General features: G+C 44.3%; 1 protein-coding gene across 1 annotated transcript in view; it reads right to left on the reverse strand.

Annotated features, from left to right (window-relative positions):
* The window catches only part of tdrd3 (tudor domain containing 3), a 32,732-nt gene extending 18,367 nt beyond the window's left edge, over positions 1 to 14,365 (reverse strand). Inside the window, exons 1-7 of the mRNA XM_063211881.1 lie at positions 14,180 to 14,365; positions 13,079 to 13,163; positions 11,781 to 11,846; positions 10,291 to 10,451; positions 3,693 to 3,834; positions 3,098 to 3,169; positions 2,448 to 2,597 (exon numbers count right to left, since the gene is read on the reverse strand). Of these exons, the coding sequence (XP_063067951.1) occupies positions 2,448 to 2,597; positions 3,098 to 3,169; positions 3,693 to 3,834; positions 10,291 to 10,451; positions 11,781 to 11,846; positions 13,079 to 13,163; positions 14,180 to 14,217 (714 nt within the window). The 5' untranslated portion in view covers positions 14,218 to 14,365. The remainder of the gene's footprint in view (positions 1 to 2,447; positions 2,598 to 3,097; positions 3,170 to 3,692; positions 3,835 to 10,290; positions 10,452 to 11,780; positions 11,847 to 13,078; positions 13,164 to 14,179) is intronic.
* Positions 14,366 to 21,916: the final 7,551 nt, after the last annotated feature.

Raw genomic sequence — 21,916 nt, forward strand, 5'->3', positions numbered from 1 at the left:
TTCCACAGCACTCAGAAGTCACTGAAAATTCCTCACCAAAAGCCTCTTGCTCAGAGGATGAAAAGCCTCAGTGAGAGAAAGTGAAAGTCCTGCCATATACTGTATATTGCTTTTTACTTGAACTGGTAGGTAGGTACACAGGAGAATTAACACAGATTTTGCTCATTTACCTAGCTGGAAAGGAGGTGCGCGCCAATAGGCATCAGGTGGATGTGTGAGTCGTCTGGAACAAATTTCTGGCAGGACTTTCTACCTTCTGAGCCCTGGATGTCTGCCTCCGCCACGTCACACAATGATAGCAGTCAAGTTGCCACGCAAAGAAACCAAGCAACCAACCTGCACATCGGGAATGGAGTTGAACGGAGTTCAGAGAGTTTCTTAAGGACACTCCTTTTGTTTTGTCAGCTCTATATTTTAAGAGACTGGCAAGATTCCCCTTTATGAAATGGTAAAAAAAACCCTGCCCTGTAGCCTGCGGCACTGTGTGTGGCGAGAATGATGAACAGTCCTCCTTTAAAAAATATGCATGTACTGGTACTCTCGTTATCTAATATGATCAGTGCAAACAGCTGGAGACAAATGGGGCTCTGGATTGGAAACAAAACACTCTCGCAGCTTGGACAGATAAATTATGTACGTGCAGTTTCATTTGTTAAACGGAGTTGAATTAACAGAGTTGGGTGCCAGCAGAGTAGAGAAACAGTATATCCATTGTCTGTGGTGTATTTAATTGGATGGATGCAACAACTTGGGGTAGCGTAGCCATGATGGCCTAATACATTTAAGGAGGGTGGTCTTTGAACCTGAGGGGTTGCAGGTTTGAATGCCAACCTTACCAATTGTGCCCATTTTTGGAAGGCTATGTGTCCCTACACTTTTGTTCATGCTGAAGTGCCCTTGAGCAATGGACCTAACCTCACATTGCTCCAGTGACTGTAACCAACACCCCGCCTTTACCCAAATAACTAAGTTACTTTGGATAAAAGCCTCAGCTACTTTAATCTAAATGCCCCAGTACTTTAATTTAATGTGTTCACCTCTTTGCTCTTAGAGAGCGTTGGGTGGTGCCAGCAGAGTTATAGTATATCCATTGACTGTGCTGTATTTCATTGGATGGATGTAACAAATTTAGTGTGTTCACCCAGCCTGGCAAGAAAGCCAGGCTATAACAGGAAATGAATAGTCTAGCACCGGCAGCACTAAAGAAGGTCAAGATTGCGGGTGGAATCAACGACTGCTGGCATTCAAACTTCTTAAATGCGTAGTGGGCCAGTGCAGCAGTGTTCCCACCTTGCTCAGCTCTCCCTGACTACTCGTTGCTTCCACAGATTCAGGCGCTGGTTACATGTCTGCAGATATTTTTAAATGCAGATATTGTTTTTAATCTTTTCACAATATGTGGATAAAAATAAAAACTCGATTGTGACAGCTGCGTTTCAGCCTCCCAGTTTACATGTGAACGAGTGGCAAAAACCAATGTGTTTAAACGTGTAAACAGCTTCTCAGACAGACTAAAGATGCTCAGATAAGAGATTATGATTCTAGGAAAGATTGTGTGACCTGGTCAAGACCAAGCCTCCAGGCAAAAACATTCTGCTATTAGAGTTCCTCTTTAAAAAAAACAAAAACAGTCACTCTTCATGACCTTGAAAACAAAGTAACAAGTTTTTAGGTTTGTTTACTCCCTAATGAAGACCCAGTGTGGGTTGAAACTGGTTGGCGGTTTTATCTCTGTAACAATGCCCCTGGATTAATAAAGGGTTTTTAATAATAAGGACAATCCTTGTCGACCTGTGGAGTTGCCTGAAATGGCCCTAGTGCCACCACGCAAGTTTTTAGTTTTCTTTTCTTTCAGACCTGTTTAAGTTTTATCCTTTACCTGGCATGTTTCGGCAGTTTAACATGCATCATCAGACGGGACAAATAACAGCGTGACGTGTGACCGACCTATCAATATTGACAATGAGGTCACACCTCCACAACATCAGCTGATTCCAAAGCACGTCACACATCAGCATCCATGTGACCCTCTGATGAAGACTGAAGTTACACCCGTCAAAACATGTGACAGATACATAAGAAAACGTTTACATGTCTGAAACTAGGGGTGTAAATCACAGCCTCCATGACGATACGCTTCAATATCGCTATCTTATTATTTGAAGCGATGCAATTCGATTATTTTTATACTTAAGAATGTCCCACGATACGATACGATTAAATTTTTTCCCCAATTACTTTTCCACTTCTATAATTTATTGGGCAGGGGCCAGCGATTCCATTATTTTCGATACTTAAGAATGCCCCACAATGCGATTCGATTCAATCATCAGAATATATCGCGATATATCGATAGATTTCAATATTATTTTCACCCCAATCTGAAACAAAAGAAAACTTCAGTTTGTTTAGGGTTCATCTAGTTCTACAAGGCTACAATTATTCACCTCTTTGCTTTTGGCGATCTCAGCGATGGCGGCGGTCCTCTGCTTCTCAAACTCGTCGTTCTCGTCTGCTCCCTTGGCAACCTCGCTCGTCTTCAGGGTCTTCCTCTGGTCCAGCTCTCGGCTGTCCACTTCCTCCTTACGCACACACTTCTATAGAGACAGAAATTACAACAATAAGAATTACAATAACAATAATAACAAACCCACACACTTCTATAGAGACAGAAATTACAACAATAATAATAAGCCCACATCCAACTCACATCCACTTAAAGTCTACTTAATACATTCTTCATCCCATTTGCCCATCTCTTTTTTGCAGCAGCCGTGGAAAACAGTGAACATTTACTACTTGATTGAAGAATCTGAAAACCATCTGAACAGTTTCACTTCTGGGAACATTTAAACATCTACTATTTCGATTTATTCACATTGATTCCCGGATGCCTATGGTCCTTAACCCCAAAGACTTCTTGGAATATCGAAAGGTGTCTCTACACGTCTACAATACACTGACTAACTAGAAAATAGGATCCTGTGTCAAAAACCGTGGAGTGTCACTTTAACTAAGCCAGGTTTATCACTTAACCACATTCTTGGAGCACCCTCAAGGAGAAGGCCCTGAACACAACGTCCCTCTCCACCCTCACCTGTCCAAAGGGCACAAAGGGAGGTGGGCCACCCTCAGCCCCGATATGACTTCGGCTGTGTTTAGCAAGACTCTGTGGGAAAAAAAACAAAAGACAATGACAACACGTAAAACGCGTATCTGATAGAGACAACAAAAAGATCTGATAAAGGCAATCAACATCCTCAGAGACATCAATGACCTCCACTCAGACAAAACAAGCATACAAACACACAATGATCAGGAATGTTCACTCAAGTGTGCTACATAGGGTGGGAATTGCATGCGTCTGTGCGTGAGAGTCAGTCTGTGTGTGTGTGTGTGTGTGTGTGTGTGTGTGTGTGTGTGTCAGTCTGTGTGTGTGTGTGTGTGTGTGTGTGTGTGTGCGTGCGCAAGTCTGCCTGTGCGGTTATAATGTTCACACCTGCAAACTCGTCAAAGAAAAAAAGGTGACAGTGTACAGCGGGGGTTCTATTTCTATTGACGTGAATGACCTAACTGGCCGGAAAAAAGGTGACTGTCACCAAAAGGTGACGAGTTTGCAGGTCTGAATGTTGCAGAGACTAAAGCCATCTCTGCACACTGCACAGGCGGCCCCGTCCTGTCCTGTTCCTTACCCTCTGCAGCTCCCACTTGTCGATCATGTGCTCCACCTCTCCTCCCAGCACGGCCACCTTGGAGTCGTCCAGCAGCAGGAAGCCGTTGCTCACCAGCACCGAGCCCAGCAGCTTCACCTTGGTACCCGGCGGCGTGTTCATACTAATGATGAAAACACATAACGAGAGAGAGAGAGAGAGAGAGAGAGAGTTTATAGACTTTATTCGAAGGACCCTTTGGAATTAACAAGGCATGTGATATGTCCTTGGATTAAAGTGTGGACCACTCTCTGGTGTCTCTTTATAGTGAGGCTTTTTTTCAGTGCATCTTCATGTAATGTACTTTTATTCCACATATCTACACCTCACCCCATGGAACAGTGCAAGTACAAAATGCTACAAGCTATTACTTACTTGGCAGTGTTCAAACTACACACATAACAGAGAACATGATAGTCTTGAGTCAGCTGTATTGTGAATTTATTCACCTGCACTATACACCTGAGCAGAAAGGAGTCCAAATTACATTTCTTACTGTCCCAAGTGTAAATAGAGAGAGGACGAAGCAACGGAGAAGTAATGTAAGGTTTTATGTCTTCTTATCTATCCAAAGTGCAACAGTCTGATCCAGAGAGCACTACTGAAGGAAGGATATTAACATTCTGCATAGCAAATGTCTAACGGAAATCATTCAAATAATCGTCCATGTATATACTGGTAATCACTGATGCCATCTTTTTTTTAAAAGAGGATACCATTATTTTTCTAAAGAGGACATATAAAACTATAAAAGTTAAAAATCTTCATAAGTCAGTTAGAATTGGTCTACAGGATATGCAAAACATGTTCATGAAGTTATTTGCACAAAATCATTCAAGCATTACAAGAGTTCACCAGCTCAGTTTCTTGCCAGATGCAGTCATGTTACATTGTGCTGTTTAGAGCTCGGGCCCCCTCATATGCAAATTAACTGTTGCTGACCAGTCCTCCCCACCCTAACGAAGCAGTTGGATGTGATGTGGTTTCCACCAGAGGTGAAAAGAAATGGACTGACACTGTAAAAGTCCTGTTACGTTTTTTTCTTCTACCTGTGATTTCCAGCTGTGACGTCACACTGCAGGACAAATCTAAATGGCTCACAGCAGCATGTGGCAAATCATTTGAGTAAACTTTATGAAAACAATGGTCGTCGCACACTCAGAACTTCATGAAAACAATGGTCGTCGCACACTCAGAATTAAAGATGACCCTGAAACCTCATTGAATGTACTGCATAGAGTTTATTATTGACTGTCGTGTGCACCTCACACGGTGTGAGTTTACTAAAACCAAAGAAAAAAATTTGAGTAACTTACAGATAAGGATGGGGTGTTTTTTTCATGCTTGATATATTTATAAGATCAGTAGAGACCCAAATATCCACACATGAAAGGCCCAAACAAGTGAATTTTGCATGCCATCATATGGGGGTCGTATTACGTGTTAACCAGTGACAAATAAGTATTAACCCGTCTAAAGAGGTCATCACAGTGGACTTAGACCTAAAAGACCAAACTTGGCACACGGAACATCACATTGTGTGAACAATGTGTTGAACAGGCTCGTACTATGTGGCCATATATAGTCATCTCTCTCTTTCTATCTCTCTTTATCCCCCTCTGGCTGGCCACTCAGGCAGAGACAAGCAGTAAAGTCACTGTCTCGCCTGTCTGCCTGTCTGTCCGCTACTGATTTAGGGAGGGGGGAGGTAGTGCAGAGCTATGAGCCAGAGAGAAACTAGTTTGGCTCTGATTAGGGGGGAGGAAGGGATGGAGGAGGAAAAAGAAAGAAGAGGAGGTGGGGGTTGGGATGGGGGTGGTCACTCCATTTACTTCAGCAACGGTCCAATAGGCTTCAGTGTGTGTGTGTGTGTGTGTGTGTGTGTGTGTGTGTGTGTGTGTGTGTGTGTGTGTGTGTGTGTGTGTGCACGTGTGGCATAGTGTGTGTGTGTGTCATAGTGTGCATGTGGTATAGTGTGTGTGTGTGTGTGTGTGTGTGTGTGCCAGAGGAAAAAAAAGAGAGAGATGTGAATAGAGTAATAGATTGATGAAATTTTCAGGAGGCAATACAGCGAATTGCTCTGCTACCCCCCCAACCCCACCACTATCACTTTCTGTGCCTCGTTGACCAAAAATTGTATCTCTGTGTGTGTCTCAGTCGGCAAAGGATGAGTCTGCCAAAAATAACCCATTTGCCTGCTGCATCCCTACAGCTGGCTCTGCCACCACCGTCCACCACACAGTCCATCGTCTAGCAACACCAGCCCCAGCATCAGCAGCCCCAGCATCAGCATCAACAGCAGCCCCTGGCCATTTTTCTTCATGTCGTTATTGAAGCTTTAAAAACCTACAGCTTCATACACATCCTGTGCCCTAAATCTTTTCACCCCGTGAATACACCCCCCGAGGCATCCTTCATCATAAGCAGAGACAAGTCTCATTCAAAGACACACACACACATGCACGCACGCACGCACGCACACACGCACGCACGCACGCACTACATACACACGGATGGCCTGGTTATTAACCCTTCATTACAGCAGCCTAAGGACTTAGCAGGGGCGGGGGTTAGGAAAAGAGGAAAGGGAAGGGGAGATTGGCTGGTCAGCCCGATCGGTCATGCATGACGGTCAAAACAACCAGCCAGCCAGTCAGGGTGCCCCCCCCCGCCCCTCTCCCTTCCCTCCTAAAAACACACACAGGCAGGCACGTACACAGACGCGTGCACGCACGCACGCACACCACTAAAACCACCGCACATCCATCCTGCATCGTCACAGTGCCCTGCTGAGACAAATACACTAGATTTAAGAGCTGGAGGCCCAACTGTTGACACACACACATGCACACACACACACACACACACACACACAAACAAACACACACACACACACACACACACACATAAACACACACACAGCCTGCTGTGCTCCAGACATATGACTTTCAAAGGCCCCCTGCTGACAAGACCCTCTACTGCGCTGCACTAAAACTACACACCCCCTGCACGCTCTTTTCAACCCCTCTCTTCCTTTCATACACAGACACACACACACATGCAGACGCGCGCGCGCACACACACACACTGATGCACATGCTCGCAGACAGACACACACACTCAGATGCGCGCGGGCACACATTGGCGCACGCACACGCACACACACACACACACGCACGCACACACACGCACACCACTCTCTTTGTGGTGAGTCATCCCTCTCCGCTAATGACTTTGGGGCATCAACAGTAGTTAGTGTTGTGCGGCGGGATCTGAGGGGTGGCGTGAGTGGAGGGTTGCAGGCAGAAAAAGAAGAGAAGAGAAGACAAGAGAGGAGAAGAGAGGAGTGGAGGAGAGAGAAGAGAGGAGAGAGGAGAGAGGAGGAGAGGAGGAGGCTGTGCGAGGATAAAGAGTAGCCCTGTTCTGTTCTAGCCACGGGTGGCTCCAGCAGCTCTGCCAACTGGCCCATCTCCTCCACCTGTAGCGGCTGGCCAGGGGCCACCCTTGGCTGGGGGCCCGCGGACCCTAATACCCGCCCCTAACACCCACCACCACCACCACCACCACCCAGCAGTACCACCACCAAGACAGGCAGATGTAATTAAGACACTGTGATTCGCGGCTGCTCCGACCAATGAGGACAAAGAGTCGAGCTGAGATCAGCTGGCTCCTGCTCTCCCGGGGGGCAGAGGAAGGGCAGGCGAGGGAAAGGGCACCGCGATAAACACATGAGTGGGACTGTCTGTTTATCGGAGTGTGTGTGTGTGTGTGTGTGATATGTGTGAGTGTGCGTGTGTGCACATGGTCAGTCTGCAGCTGTATGTGTGTGTGTGTGTGTGTGTGTGTGTGTGTGTGTGTGTGTGTGTGTGTGTGTGTGTGTGTGTGTGTGTGTTTGTGTTTGTGTGTGTGTGTGTGTGTACGCGTGAGCATACGTGCCCTGCCCGTCCTTGTACTGAGGTTGGTGAGGGTACAAAGTGTGTGAGTGTGAGTGTGGCAGCTCAACCATCCCTGCCAAGGAAGCCTTAAAGAGCAGGGAGGTTTATCCACAGTGAGGTGGTGCAGAAGGCTCTCTCTACTCTCCTCTCCTCTCTTTTTGTTTTACCAGCTCTGTTTACTGCTAAGCGTTTCCCTGAGCCTCAAGGTCAGACCTCCCTTTTAAACCTCCCTATTTTCCATCTCTCTATCCTCTCTTTCCCTCTCCGTCTCCCCCCCTCTCTCTGCCCCACCTCCCTCTCTCTCTCTCTCTCTCTCTCTTCCTCTCTCTCTCTATTCATTTCTCACTTTCTTCATCTCTCTCTCTCTAACTCTACACCTTTTGTTTGTCTTGAAGTGTGGCAACTGTACCTGTGATGACACTCGCTTTGAGTGAAATATTATTGCTCTTAGGCTATGAGTCAAGTAGCAGCTTTTCAAAAACAGCTTCTACACTTCAAACAGAATGCCGGAGAGGGGGCCCCCGCTGAGAATGAAACTGAACCGCCCTGACAGAAAAAAAAAAAATTGGAAGCAGAATGGACCGGGCAACTTTTTGAGATGCAACCTTGACTACGGGAGAGAAGAAAGCAAAAAACGCACATCAGAGCCGAAACTGAATTGATAAGTTGCCTAGCCCTGTAGTGTGCATGATGCAATGTGTTTATTTGCATTTGCGTGGCGGACGTACCACATGCAGGTTCTATGATGTGTTTTTTATGCTCCCTTTTTATAAAGCACAACACACATACTTCATACACATGACCAATGATTTACAAGACCATCATACAGATGCTTCAGGGTTCAAAACAAAGATCAAAGTTTTTGTCTGGCGCATGACAATTGTCTCCCCCCCCCCCCCAAATACAGTATCTACTGTGATTTGCCGCATTCCCTGAAGGGAACTGAAAAGGGATTCATATATTCTCATCTCTTTGTATTATATTCATCCACAAAATTGTTTGTCTTTTCCATATCTCCAGCGGCAATGAAACCTTCTGGCCCCTAACTGCAGTCAAACGAATGCCTCGTTCCAGGGTTGGACTGAGACCACTAACTGGCCTGGGCATCTTTGGCATAGACCAGCCCCTCACCCCCATACTATTATTATGATGGGCTCAGGCCACTGTATGTTAAGGAGGCACCGATGGGCCACCCCATCTAAATTGTGGGCCGGTCTCTAAGTGAAAATTTGAAACAAACAAACAAAACAACAGCATCGGCCCATGGCGACTGTTGGCCCACCGGGAAAATGCCCTGTATGCCAAATGACCAGTCCAGCCCTGCCTCATTCGCTAAGCTACAACAGAAAAAAGGCCTACTTGACGGTACCAGCTGAAACGATGTGGATGTTCTCATTACCCAAATTTACTATGATGATTAGGCAATATATCCACCCATTTTAAACTCGTTACATCTTTAAAAGGCCATCATGGCCGCTAGTGGATCGAAACAAATCACAATTTCCTGGGTAACAAATGATACTCGCACATTTTCCCCCAATTAGTATTTCCATAATGAGCTGCAGTAACACGTCGTAGACAGTGACTATACATGTGTTAAAAGATGTTGATTTGTGGAATACTCCTAGATGCCACACAAGCCGTTTCCTACAATTTAAAAAATGAATAACATTTTAAAACATTGCCGGCAGACTTTTAAGCGAGGCACTGCAGATTTTTCATCCTGATGTTAGTCGAAATGCTCTGAATTATTAATTGAACTTGCTTTGGAATGGGGCAATGTTTTCAACGAATGGCGTTAGAGGTTTTTTTTCCCCCCGTCTGCCCTGCTCAAGTCAGTCAAGCTCAGCTGGACATCTAATCACTTGGACCTTTGGATTGAAAACTTCTCGTTACTCGTCTATTTCAATTACTGTCTTCCTTTGACGCATGGTCATTTCCTCTCCAACGTCAGCACCTAGTTTCTACGGATACTGATGACTCTGAAGACAGAGTGACTGTTATAAAGATGGAGACGAAGGATAAGGATTTCTTTTTTAAGCACACATCAGTGGCACTGGGGGTCCTCGTATAATTACTTTAAATGGTGGCACAGGCACCTTACATTGCCTGCAGAAATTTAATGAATAGACTAAGCAGCTGTGCATTCATTTGAATACCTCAGAGAAGAGCGAGCGCGAGAGAGAGAGCAGGGAACAGGGAGTGAAAGACTGTGACAGAAAGAAAGGGAGAGCCAACAAAGTTCTATTTTAAGGTGGAGGAGTTGAAGAAGGTCTGAATGACCAAAACATTGTCAGCAATTAAAATGCAAGTGTAATGGACGATGTGCAGAAACTCTGTCTACCTCTTTGAACCTTTGGTTACATTCAAAACTCCCTGTAAGGGGTCATGTGTGCAAAACCGTTCCAGGTGGAGGCAGAGAGGGTGCATAAAGTGCGCACAAAGCTGAAGATTGAAGGTGGTGGACCTAAACGTTGTGAGCAACTGAACTGAACATTGTACTAACCATTTAACAACTGCCTATGTGAAATTGCATTGCAACCAAGTAAGTTGCCAACTTAGTTAGCAATTATGCTGTTGAGATACACTCCTTCTCAATTTGAGGTGAACGAAAGTGTTGTACGGCAATAGGTGGAGTCACTGACCTGATCTTGGAGAGGTGTTTGAACTCGATGGCCGTGCAGGAGGTGTGTCCGTCGGTCATCTGAAGGCGGAGCATCCTGGGGGCGCCCTGGGATTCCTCGTGGTCCTTCGGGGCCGAAACATTCCGCACCTTCTGGATCTGAAGCACACATGGACCCTCAACCTGGAGAGGAGGAATTATTATTATTATTATTATTTTTATTATTTTTTTTTAAATTGTTTTTTTAAGGGGCTTTTTTATGCCTTTATCGACAGGATAGTATGAGGTTCTGACAGGAAGTGAGTGGGAGAGAGATGGGGGAGGGTTGGGAAATGACCCCGTCCGGACTCGAACCGGGGTCCCCATGGGGCGGGCGTGAAAGCCCAAATGTGGGGGGCTGTGGCGCAGCGCCCGAGAGGAGGAATTATTATAGTGGGAGACGTTACACAAAATTCAGTGCCTAAAAAAAAAATCTCTGCAGCAGACGGATGACTGATGTTGCTATAGGATGAACTCCTATAGCAAAATCAACCTTCTTCAAACTCCTTCATTTACATTGGGAGGCATCTTAAGATGAGCTCCCAACTGCACTGTAAGAGTCATTAAAAAAGAAGCATCTTTGCAGTCATGTAAAGAAAGCGTTAAAATAGAAAATGGGCTATGATATTTTGCAATTTAAAAAACACTACGGGCAAAACTGGCTGAAGGCAAGCAGCAAATAAAAATGCAAACCATGTCTTACTTAACCATTTTATCCTATTCCCCCTTTGCCCAGTTCTCCCTATCTCTACCTCACACACACACACACGCGCGCGCGCGCGCACACTCACGCATACACACACACACGCACGCAGGCACACACACACACAGAGACAGATACACGCGCACACACACAGACGCATGCACGTACACACTCTAATTTCTCCACTACTTTTCAGCCCCGAAACATAATTAGATTTTGGTATAGAGCCGTGTCATTTTATCCTGGATACACCTTGCAGTGGTGCATCGCTCATAACAAACACTCCTATTGTGTCAGGCCCTGGGGTCAGTTTCCTAAACACCACCACCACCACCACCCCCCTGATTAGCAAGTGGAATTAAAAACAGCATGACACCTTTCAGATTGCTTCATTCCACACACCTCCATATAAATACATCAGGTATTTGTCCGTCGTGGCCTGGGGGAAGCCGAGGGTTATTACCGGCGGATTCTAATAAAACTGTTATCCTGCATAGGGTGACACGACGGTAATAAGGCATGAGCCCCAGTCAGATAACCGCTTCCATGGGCGACTACCACCATCTAGTGGGTGAGCAGTGCAAGTGCGACAGAGGTTATCTGCATTACAACTTATTGCAGAGGGATTAGGGTTTTTTTCTTACTCCTAATGGGGTGTGTGTGTGTGTGTGTGTGTGTGTGTGTGTGTGTGTGTGTGTGTGTGTGTGTGTGTGTGTAAAACCACAAAGATGACATGTGCGAGTGCTCACAACCATGCACACACAACTTACCTTTTCTATTCTTCCACTGTTGATTTCAGAGGGCAAAAAGCTCTTTCCAATAGGCCGCAGATCACTCTATAGAGAGAGAGAGAGAGAGAGAGAGAGAGAGAGAGAGAGAGAGAGAGAGAGAGAGAGAGAGAGAGAGAGAGAGAGAGAGAGAGAGAGAGAGAGAGAGAGAGAGAGAGAGACCAACTGAGGTCATGAACTCTCTGACTACTGAAGATGCCACATTGCCAAATTCACTTGTCTTCAACTCAAGTATTATTAAAAAAAGGACAATTTCAGCAATTCTGCCTCTCAAAACATGAAAGTATTAATAAACATAATTTATGGTTTTCTTTTAAAACAAAGTAAGTAGTCAAACTTCATGGAAGCAGCCAGTGTTGCGCAGGTGTTTTTGTTTTGTTTTTAACCCCCCCAACAAGACCCAAGTCACCCAACAGATATTCAAAACTGACCCGTGAGGAATTCCAAAGCAACCCCTCTGATCTGAAAAGCTACTCTGCTAAATAACAGTTTTAAAAGGTAACATTTTACAGAATATAAATTGTAGAATGACACCCGGTTACTTAATTCAGGCAGACAAATGGACGAGTGAGATCTTAGAGTGCAAGATATCGGTGGGTTGCATTCAATTGAGAAGTTCTGTAACACAAAATTGCTATTGCATCTGTATTTCCGAAAGTTCAGGATTGCTGGGCCGGGTCTAGACTATTTTTAGGCTTTTTGGCCTTTATTATTACAGGATAGTATGAGAGGAGACAGGAAACCATTGGGAGAGAGAGATGGGGCAGGGTCGGGAAATTACCCCGGCCGGACTCAAACCGGGGTCTCCGTGCCACCTGCATCCGCACTATTCAGAAAAACTGCAACCAAACACACCTGCACGCAGGTCACCTGTGGGTCATTGGCAAACCCACACAACACTATTAGCGGCATTATATTGATTGCAGTATTCTGGATGTTGCTTTCAAGGACAGATTTGTGAATGACGACATATGTGTCATTGCCTTATCCCAAGGGACACATTTTGGTGATCACGAGACACAAGCCACTTAAATAAAACCATTCACTTCTGAAAAAGAATGCAAGAATCTACCTGTGTAGGAATAGTGTAGAGTCAGTGGTGTACAATTAAACAGGTGTGTTATCAAACAATTTAACTGCCACACTTAAACAAAGCACTGATGTTATTGTACATACTTTTCTGGATACAGCACAGAATGGCCATCTGTACACTCACATCATCAAAATGATGAGTATAGGGCCAGACCAGTGCATTATGATAGAAGAGTAACATTACTTACATTGAGTGCAATGCGGATGATGTCACTTGCTGAGGTTTTCTCGTTTGAACCCTTGCACTCATTTATGCCTTCTTCTGAAAGGTACCTGTGAGGGAACAGCATAATATGTCGCATTCGACAGAAAGCTTGATTTTTAGGATGTTAATCTAACGCTTCACATGAATGCTGTTCCTTTCATGAGTTGTATTCCAGTGTTATACCCAGACCTCAGACACAACTGAGTGCTATGGCAAATGAGTTGAGGCCTACTGACGGTCTGCAGTCTTCTAGGGTCATTTATTTTGACGAGTGTTGTTTTGGGCAATCATTTTCGTGGCTTGGGTTTGACATTTTCCTCCAACTGTTATACGTGAACTGAGCCAGCTCAATTGTTTTCAATGGACCCCGACTAAATAACAAATGGAAGCCCTGTCCCAGGACATGTCCGGAGACAGTTTTGCTAACTTCAGCACACGCGTAGTATTGGCATATGTAGCCTACATGTACTGACAGTTGGATCACGAATGTCTTGAAATTACCGTAACTGAAAATATTGCTGGTGTTAGCGAGTGATGAACAGCGTGCAACATGCGCCAGTTCGAGACAATACGATGCCAATTTTGAGGGACTGGGATAGCTAGCCAGTCAGCTATGTCAAGCAGTTGACAGGCATACGCCGCTAACATATGGTGGTGTGAAATGATATAACTATCCCGTTACAAGTATTACTCACAGCTCGGGCAGCACTACATTTTTGACAAAATAAGAGGATAACAGCTGGGAGTGCAGGAAAAGAAATGCATGCATACATAGTAGCATACATAGCTAACCGAGCCGCAAATGTTAGCTTGCAGAGTCGTTCAGCAAATGAACTCCTTGCAAGCTGGCAGGCTAACGTTAACTACTTGACCAATAACTAAGTTGACAGACGCTACATGAACTGTTTACAACTGGGGGAAAGGAATAGCTCAAATGCTCTGTAGTGTAAAATCGCAGGTTGTATTTTTTGCCTTAGAGCTTCTAAGATGTCCTTAAATTATCTCAGATTGGTCTCATATGACATACGGAATGCTACTCCAGCTTGCTAAGCTAGTCTACTTGAGCATGCCATCAGCTACTTACCAGCCTTCTTTGGAGAGGGCTGCGGCTAATTCAGCCATTCCCTATGATATTCGTCCCCTATGTTCTCGCAAATTGATTATTTATTAGGGGGACAAGCCATTGTATTTCCTGTAAATAACGACAGTTTATTGCACTCAGTAAATAGCTGCCTAATTCCAGTGCGCGACAGCGAACAAAAACATTTGACCTCAAACTTTTCATACGTCATGGGTCAAAGTTGAAGATGAACGACGTCATTGAAATAACCGCGTGGTGTTTGTTTCACCTAATTTTTTCCAGTGCTATCGGCAATGGAAACGTATTAATAAGGATTTAACTGCATAGTCAACCAGGAAAATATGGAGTAAAAATATATTCAATACCAAGAGTTTGGATCGATGTTTATTCGGACATAGGCCTATTGGTTGTTTCTGCATTAACCTACAGGGACAGGCCTAGCCTTTTTGGACACGCATGGTTGGCTTTATGATGATCAAATTAACCAATGATCTGACAGGATGTGGGATTTGAATTCGTCATTTATCGCCGTCTTGCCTGGGGTTGGCATATGGGCAAATTTAGGGTCAAGGACAAGGGCCACCAGGGACTCCGACAGGGGTGGATCAAACAGGTCACTTGTCCCTGGCCTAGGGAGAGAAAGAGCCCAGAATTGGGTCCTCATTGCATAGCACGTATTGGGTTTGGGGGGGGCCTTTCAGCGGACTTTGTCCCAGGTCCCACCAAAGCTGTCAGCGACCCTGAGGGCCACATTTGGTTTTGAATATCGAAGGGCCAGATGTCGTAGGCACTTGCCTGTCTCTAAGAAATAATAAATGCCTAGGCCTACGCTGACATACAGTAGGCTACATTGTTGACTATTAATTCCTTCCTACGGGAGCGTGTATATGTTCCCACAGCCCATTGGTCCCACAGCTCATTGGTCCTGTCACTAAGAGTTTTGGGGGTCATCCCTATGTTCCCCCGGTCCTATGTTCCCCGCAACAGGGGAACATAGGACCCTTTTTTCAAAAAAGGGTTCTATGTTCCCCGCTGCTTCCAAGTAGACTGCTGTTGCATGGCAAAGCGCAGGTTGTTGATGCACCTGTGACAGGGGGAGCGTACTGGGCCCTATATTCCCCGGGTCCTATGTTCCCCAGTCTTTGTATGGGATATAGGGCCCTTTAAAAAAAAAAACTTTTTGAAAAAAGGGTTCTAAGTGGTAGCGGTGAACATAGAACCTGGGGAACATAGGACCCGGGATGACCCCGGCCACTTGTGATCCCAGGCCTGAGTTTGCCTAGCTCTGCCGTATACCATCGACCCAATTACACATTATGAGAAAAGGTATAGTTAGGCTACCGCCAGCACCAGTTAAACCAGAGATTCTAGGAGATATGGCCGTCATATCCTCCATATCCTCTTATATTAAGTGTGACAAGTTGTATGTGCAGTATCCAATCCTTTCACCAAATTCAAAACTAGAATTAATTATATTTGTGATGTAACTACCTGATATAGGGCTTGGCCAACATAGTTATACACATTGTGAAGTGGCAGCGTGCTCTTTGGCAAACTTTTGGCACAATGAGGCCTCAACTGTGATCTCCTGCATGATGAAAAAATGTGTTTAGTTTGATGACTCATGCACAGGCCAATTTGCCATAACTGAGAAGAAAAAGAGGAAAAAGTGAATTGTCTAAAAACTATTGCCTATATATACATTGTGAACTGAGCAACACCTTGCGTTACTACAAAAGGAAAAGAACATTGAACATTTGAGCATGCATCAGGGAAGATGAATGTGAACCTTGAAACATCTATGAATTGATGTCCTTGGGCAAGGCCGGATTAAGATGGCATGGGACCCCCAGGCCACAGGTTTCTTGAACCTCCCAGTCTATGTGTAACTGACATGTTCCCCCACAGTTGGTCTCCCTCGGGACTGCGAACTCGCCACCTCCTAGTCAACACATTAGGCTTGTTCGTGACGAAGAAGTGCTGCTTTTGCTAAGCAGCGAGCATGCGCACTTTGCCAGTTTGATGCATTGTGGTTAGAAAATTCAAAACTGACAAACTGGCAAAGTGCGCATGCTCGCTGCTTAGCAAAAGCAGCACTGCTTCGTCACGAACGAGCCTATTGGTTTGAGTATGGGAGGCACAGCATGATACCGCTGGACTAAAGGACCCGATAACCCGATAACCCATGTCAGCTGTCAACAAAGCTGACTTGATCTCTGCCTATGCTAGTAGTCTCTCTGTTGACCTGTTGGCTCTACCAGAATTAATAATTAAATTAATATTGGAGTCGGCAATGGACCATGCAGTTGTGAGTGAGTAAAGAAAGGCATCAACAAGAGCTTGTAAGAACATTCGTAAACCTCCCTCCCGAAGCCTCATACAGATGCAGTACTGCTGCTGTAACGGAGGCCTACTAGCAGAGTGTGGCGTGGAACGATAGAAAACCTCCCTCCTGAAGCCTCATACAGTATCAGTAGCTATAAGACTGGTCTCTTAGCTCAGCTGTATTGCGCTGTGCCTCCCTACCCGAACCGATGCGTTGATTAGGAGGTGGCAAGTTCGAGATCTAAGGGGGATGGACTGTGCAGGAACACCTCAGTTACAATAGGCACGGACGCAACCAAGCAAATATTTTCGTGATCAAAACGAGATCTGCTTGGTCTTAAAAAGGTGGGGTTGAATGCTTGGCAAACAAGTTGGACAGTTTTTTTCTAACGTTATTTCCCAAGACATAAAAAAACGCTGCTTCCTACTTGGAGCAGCGAGTGAACTGCCTCACAAGCATGGGGACTACACCCGAAATTCACGTCAGATGAATTCCAATAAGGGTAGATTACCGACGGCATGGAGGAGGTCTTCTGCCCAGCACTTGCTCTCACCTAACTGCTTCGCTGCATACAAAAAACCTTTGTTCCCGCAATGATTTATCGCCATGTGACATGACTGCCGCGCAGAGGCCATCCCCATATGCTGCGTCGCGGACAGAAATTCTAACCGGGGTGCTTCACGCGGACACAGTGGGCATGCTCGCTGCCTAGCAAACTTGCTGCCTGGCAGAAAAAACGCCATCACGAACGACCTGAATAGGCTCATTTATGCGGCTTTTGCTAAGCAGCGAGCATGCGCACTTAAAAAATTCTAACCAGAATGCATCAAACTGGCAAAGTGCGCATGCCCACTGCCTAGCAAAAGCAGCACTGCTTCGCCACGAACAAGTCAACTGGTGCCTTGAGCCAGATGGGCCTGAGGTTAGGGGGGTGAGTGTAACCTACTAGCCTACTAGCAGAGTGACGTAATTTCAATTCTTTGTATGACCAGCGCATGTAAAGACATTGAGTGTGGCGTGGAACGTTATAAACCTCCCTCCTGAAGCCTACAGTATCAGTAGCGCTGTCTGGCCCTTTTGCTCAGCGGTATCGTGCTGTTAGTCCATGGGCCGAAGCAGAAGTTGGTATCACCTGAGGTGGCAAAGTCTATCAATGTTTTTTGTAATCCTCCATGCCTGAGGGACATTATTTGGTATGATAGCCCTCTGGAAGTGGTAGCTTTCTTATATTACTCACTTTTATAATGACAGTGCATTTCACAATACATGCCTATGTATGGATGTAGGTGTATGCAAGTGTCTGTGATGATGGGATATGTTTTTATTGATGTTATGTCACATGTACGTAGGCCTACACTTCTTAGGGATTTTAAAAATATACAGTTTTGATGGATAAAGTACTTTCCAATGAATTATATAGGTCAAAAATATATCCGTTGTACACTTTTTCATCAATATAATGCAAGGTTAGATTGATGCAGAAGCCTGTAGGAGGGTGGGTCAAATCCTAATACTTGCTATATCATATCTGTAGAGTGTGGGCTTTCAGAAAACATATGGGTTTGCTAGTTTTATATAAATTAATAAATTATACACATATTTAGGCCCAAAACCCATAACTGTCCAATGGATTTCAATGGAAATCAATACATTTCAATATAATGCCAAACACATTACATAACTAAGGTATAGAGGAATGTAGGTAGTTGGGAGATGTCTCAATGCACATTACATCACATCTAGAGTGTGTACTGTAGACCTAAGAAAATATATGGATTGGATAGCTTACTACAAATAACACAGTTATTTTAGACCCACACCTCATGGCCGCCCATTAAAAATCAATGCATTTCAAAGTGCAAAGTACTTTGTTAGAAGACCCCAGGGGGATAGGTTGGATCCCAACTTTTGCTATATCATATCTGGAGAGTGTGTGTTTTCAAAATACATGGGTTTGATTGCCTAATATAAGGTATGCTGCTATTTTAGGCCTCATAATTGTTCAATGGATGTGAATGAAAACCAATGAATGTCAATGTAATACAAAGTATATTACATAACTGTGTTGAGGAATGTAGGAAATTGGGAGTTGTCCCAATGCATATTATATCACATCTAGAGTATGTAGACCTTATATGGAGTAGATAAGTGATTCTCAAAGTTTACGCCTGGACCCATTGGTTGGCCCTTGCTGTATTCCAAGTGGGTCTAAAAATGAAATTCATATTTGTTTGTAGTGTATGTTTTGTTTTATTTATTCAGTCAGTGATGAGTCCTGAAGAAGTATGAACATTTCAAGGGGACTAGGTTGGAATAGGTTGGGTACCCCTGGATTAGACAGATTGATACACATTACAGAGTTATTTTAGACCTAAACCTCATAGCCGTCCATTGAAAATCAAAGCATTTCAAGGTAATGCAAAGTACAGAACTAAGGTATAGATCAATGTAAGTTGACAGATCTCTCAATGCACATTATATAGCTATAGGCCTTTGGAAAACAAACGGGCTTGATATGTGTAGTACAGTTATTTTAGACTCAAAACTCATCTAGCCATCCATTGAAAATCAAATCAAAATGCTATATTACAGAATGAAGGTCTAAAGTGTAGCAGAGAAAACTGAAAGATGCAATTGCAATTGCACTCACTTCAGTTTCAAGAACAGTGCATGGAGATCCTGCATAACAGTATTTTCATTTTGTCTGGAACTAAACTTGACCATTACTTTTTCTGAAAATGTATATTTTTTAAACATACCGTACAATCTGACTAGCTGGGTATGTTGGGTGTGTTGACTGCTCTGGTGTCAGAGACACATAAGACTAGGTGCATCATGATACAGACAGAAATGGCATCAGGTGAGTCCTGTTTAATTTCATATGTGTTGTGACTGAGATGTTGGAGAATGAGTAAGTACATGATGAACAACAGACTTGTGAGAACACCAACCAGCAGGAATATAACTCCACAAACATGCTGGAGGGAAGAAGGAATCTCACAGGGATTTGATAGAAAAGATATTCAAGGGAAACTAGTATATGTGCCTTGCATTGATTGTTGCCTCCGAGTCTAATAGTAGAGTGAAGCACACAAAGTGAATTGAAATCATTGACTGATGTGTAGAGCAGGTAGGGTCCTGATCTCTATTTTGGAAATCTCCTTTTCAGTGTTATTTCAAGAATGGCCAATCATGCACATTGATACTGTTCAAAGGGCTGCATGTCTGGGTAACACACAGCATTACCTGACACTAAATCCAAACAGCAAAGCTGGAAAAAAGAACCTCCATGTCATCTTCCTGGATCTTGCTGATGTCTTTGGTGCCATACCCCATGAGCTTCTCTGAGTGATATGCCCCCCATTGAAGAAAGTCCCCATTTGAACAGGAACTGGAAAGAGGACTTTCAGCTTACATCAAAATGTGGCTTGAAGTTTCAAGATGTCCATTACCAATCTCACAACTTGCTGTGCAAGGCATGGCTACAGATGACACTGAATTCAGACATACTGTATTGTGAGATCAGTGGTGAGGGAAAAGGCATTACTTGTGGTTACTTAGTGCAAGTGGAGACCTGCAATGGGAATGAGGCAGCATCAGCTCCCAAGAAGGCTGGAGATATTGGTGTATTCTTCAGTTTCCTCTTCATACAGCCATTTCCTTTGGATATTGCCTCCACATGTCCTCAGACAACCAGCTTATTATTCACATTGCACCATGGACTCGCAGCCATGAAATTGAAGTTTGCACTGAAGTAGATGCAGAAGGTTTGTGGCAACATACCTGTACATCACCAAAACATCTGAGGGATGTGAAAAGCAAGGGTGTCACAGCCACCAAAAGCACAGGTATGATCACCCTGTCGCTTACCAGTCAGGGTTTACAGTAAAGTTAAAAGACACCCTCATAAGCCAGAGGAACTGAGCTAGAGGCCCTTAGTGTCATGTGTTCTAAAATCAACTCACCACTCAGAAATTGAAACTGTTCATGAAACTTACCTAACCTGGTTCTCACGATGGTTGTTACCGAAGTTAAACGAAGATGCACGAAGCACGAAGGGTCTGCGTGAGAGCCAGGCTAAAACTTACCCCCATCATTCTCCAATCTGTTGCCCCAGCAACCAGCAATCACCAATGATGATGATTGGATGGGGAAAAAGCCACAGGACCCAACCAATGGCAAACAGCTCCTAAATTCAACTTCATCATTTGTCATTCACCATGGCTGTGTCTCAAATCACGCACTTGTGCACTTCGGGCACTGTTTTTCAGTGCCTAGGGCGCTCACGCTGAAAATTTCAGTTGATCCAGTGCACTGAAAGTGCCAGGATGATCCCCTAACAATGGCGGAAAAATTCAGTGCTTGAATGATGGGCTGGATCTCAAATGGCGCACTTGTGCACTTCGGGCACTATGTTTCAGTGCGTAACTAATACGGCATACGCACTGAAACATGAACACTAAAGTGCACAAGTGCACCATTTGAGATTCAGCCATGGACACTGCATGCACTAAACGGCGGCCATGTTGACAATGACACGGAGGAAATGTGCCATTCAGTTCAGTGGAAGAGTTTGGTCATCAGTCTCCTAATTCTGTAAGTAATGTTGATGGGACACCAACCTTTTCATGCCAACCAAATTATTGTATGTGTGATTGTTGTCCTTTGGGGTGAAGGAAATGAAAATACAAGCACCAGATGCTGTGCATTGTAAACAGTAGCCAACTGATATTTTGGCGAGCTAATGCCATGCTCAGCCGTCACTTCCAGCGAGGGCACAGTGCATAGTGCTCAAATTTTTCCACGACACTATGCACTAAAGACCTCAGTGCACTGTGTGCACTGTGCACTGATTGTCAGTGCACTGACACAAGTGCGCAATTTGAGACGTAGCCCATGTTTTCTATACAGCTAGCACAAACACTGAATCTCTTCCTGACTGGGTTTTTGGAAGACTAGATATAATAGCCAAACCTGGCTGATTATGATAATAGTAGTGATGGAGCTTTTGATTGTATTGTAGAAATTGCAATTCTCACACAGTACTGTAGTTTGTTAAAGGGACACTGTGCAGGAAATGGTCAAAAAACGTACTGCAACTATGCTGCTCGTTGAAACTGGGCTGCCTATTGCCAAATTTGATCTTTACATGAAAGTTTACTAAGTATTAAAAAATATTTTCTAGTATGGTCCAAGTACAGTCATTTTTGCAGCAAAACATGGCTATTTTTGGAAATTCAAAATGGCGGACAGAGAAGATCCCCCTTTTCATGTATGAAAAGTGCAATTTTTCCAGTCATAATGAATAGGCTGGAATTTGATGGTGTTGGTAAGTATTCATGAAAAAGGTAACATTAGTGAATGGGCAGCATGAATTCTGGAAAATAAACAACTCAAAATCTCACACAGTGTCC

The sequence above is a fragment of the Engraulis encrasicolus genome, chromosome 12, assembly GCF_034702125.1.
Source record: "Engraulis encrasicolus isolate BLACKSEA-1 chromosome 12, IST_EnEncr_1.0, whole genome shotgun sequence".
Lineage (NCBI taxonomy): Eukaryota > Metazoa > Chordata > Actinopteri > Clupeiformes > Engraulidae > Engraulis > Engraulis encrasicolus.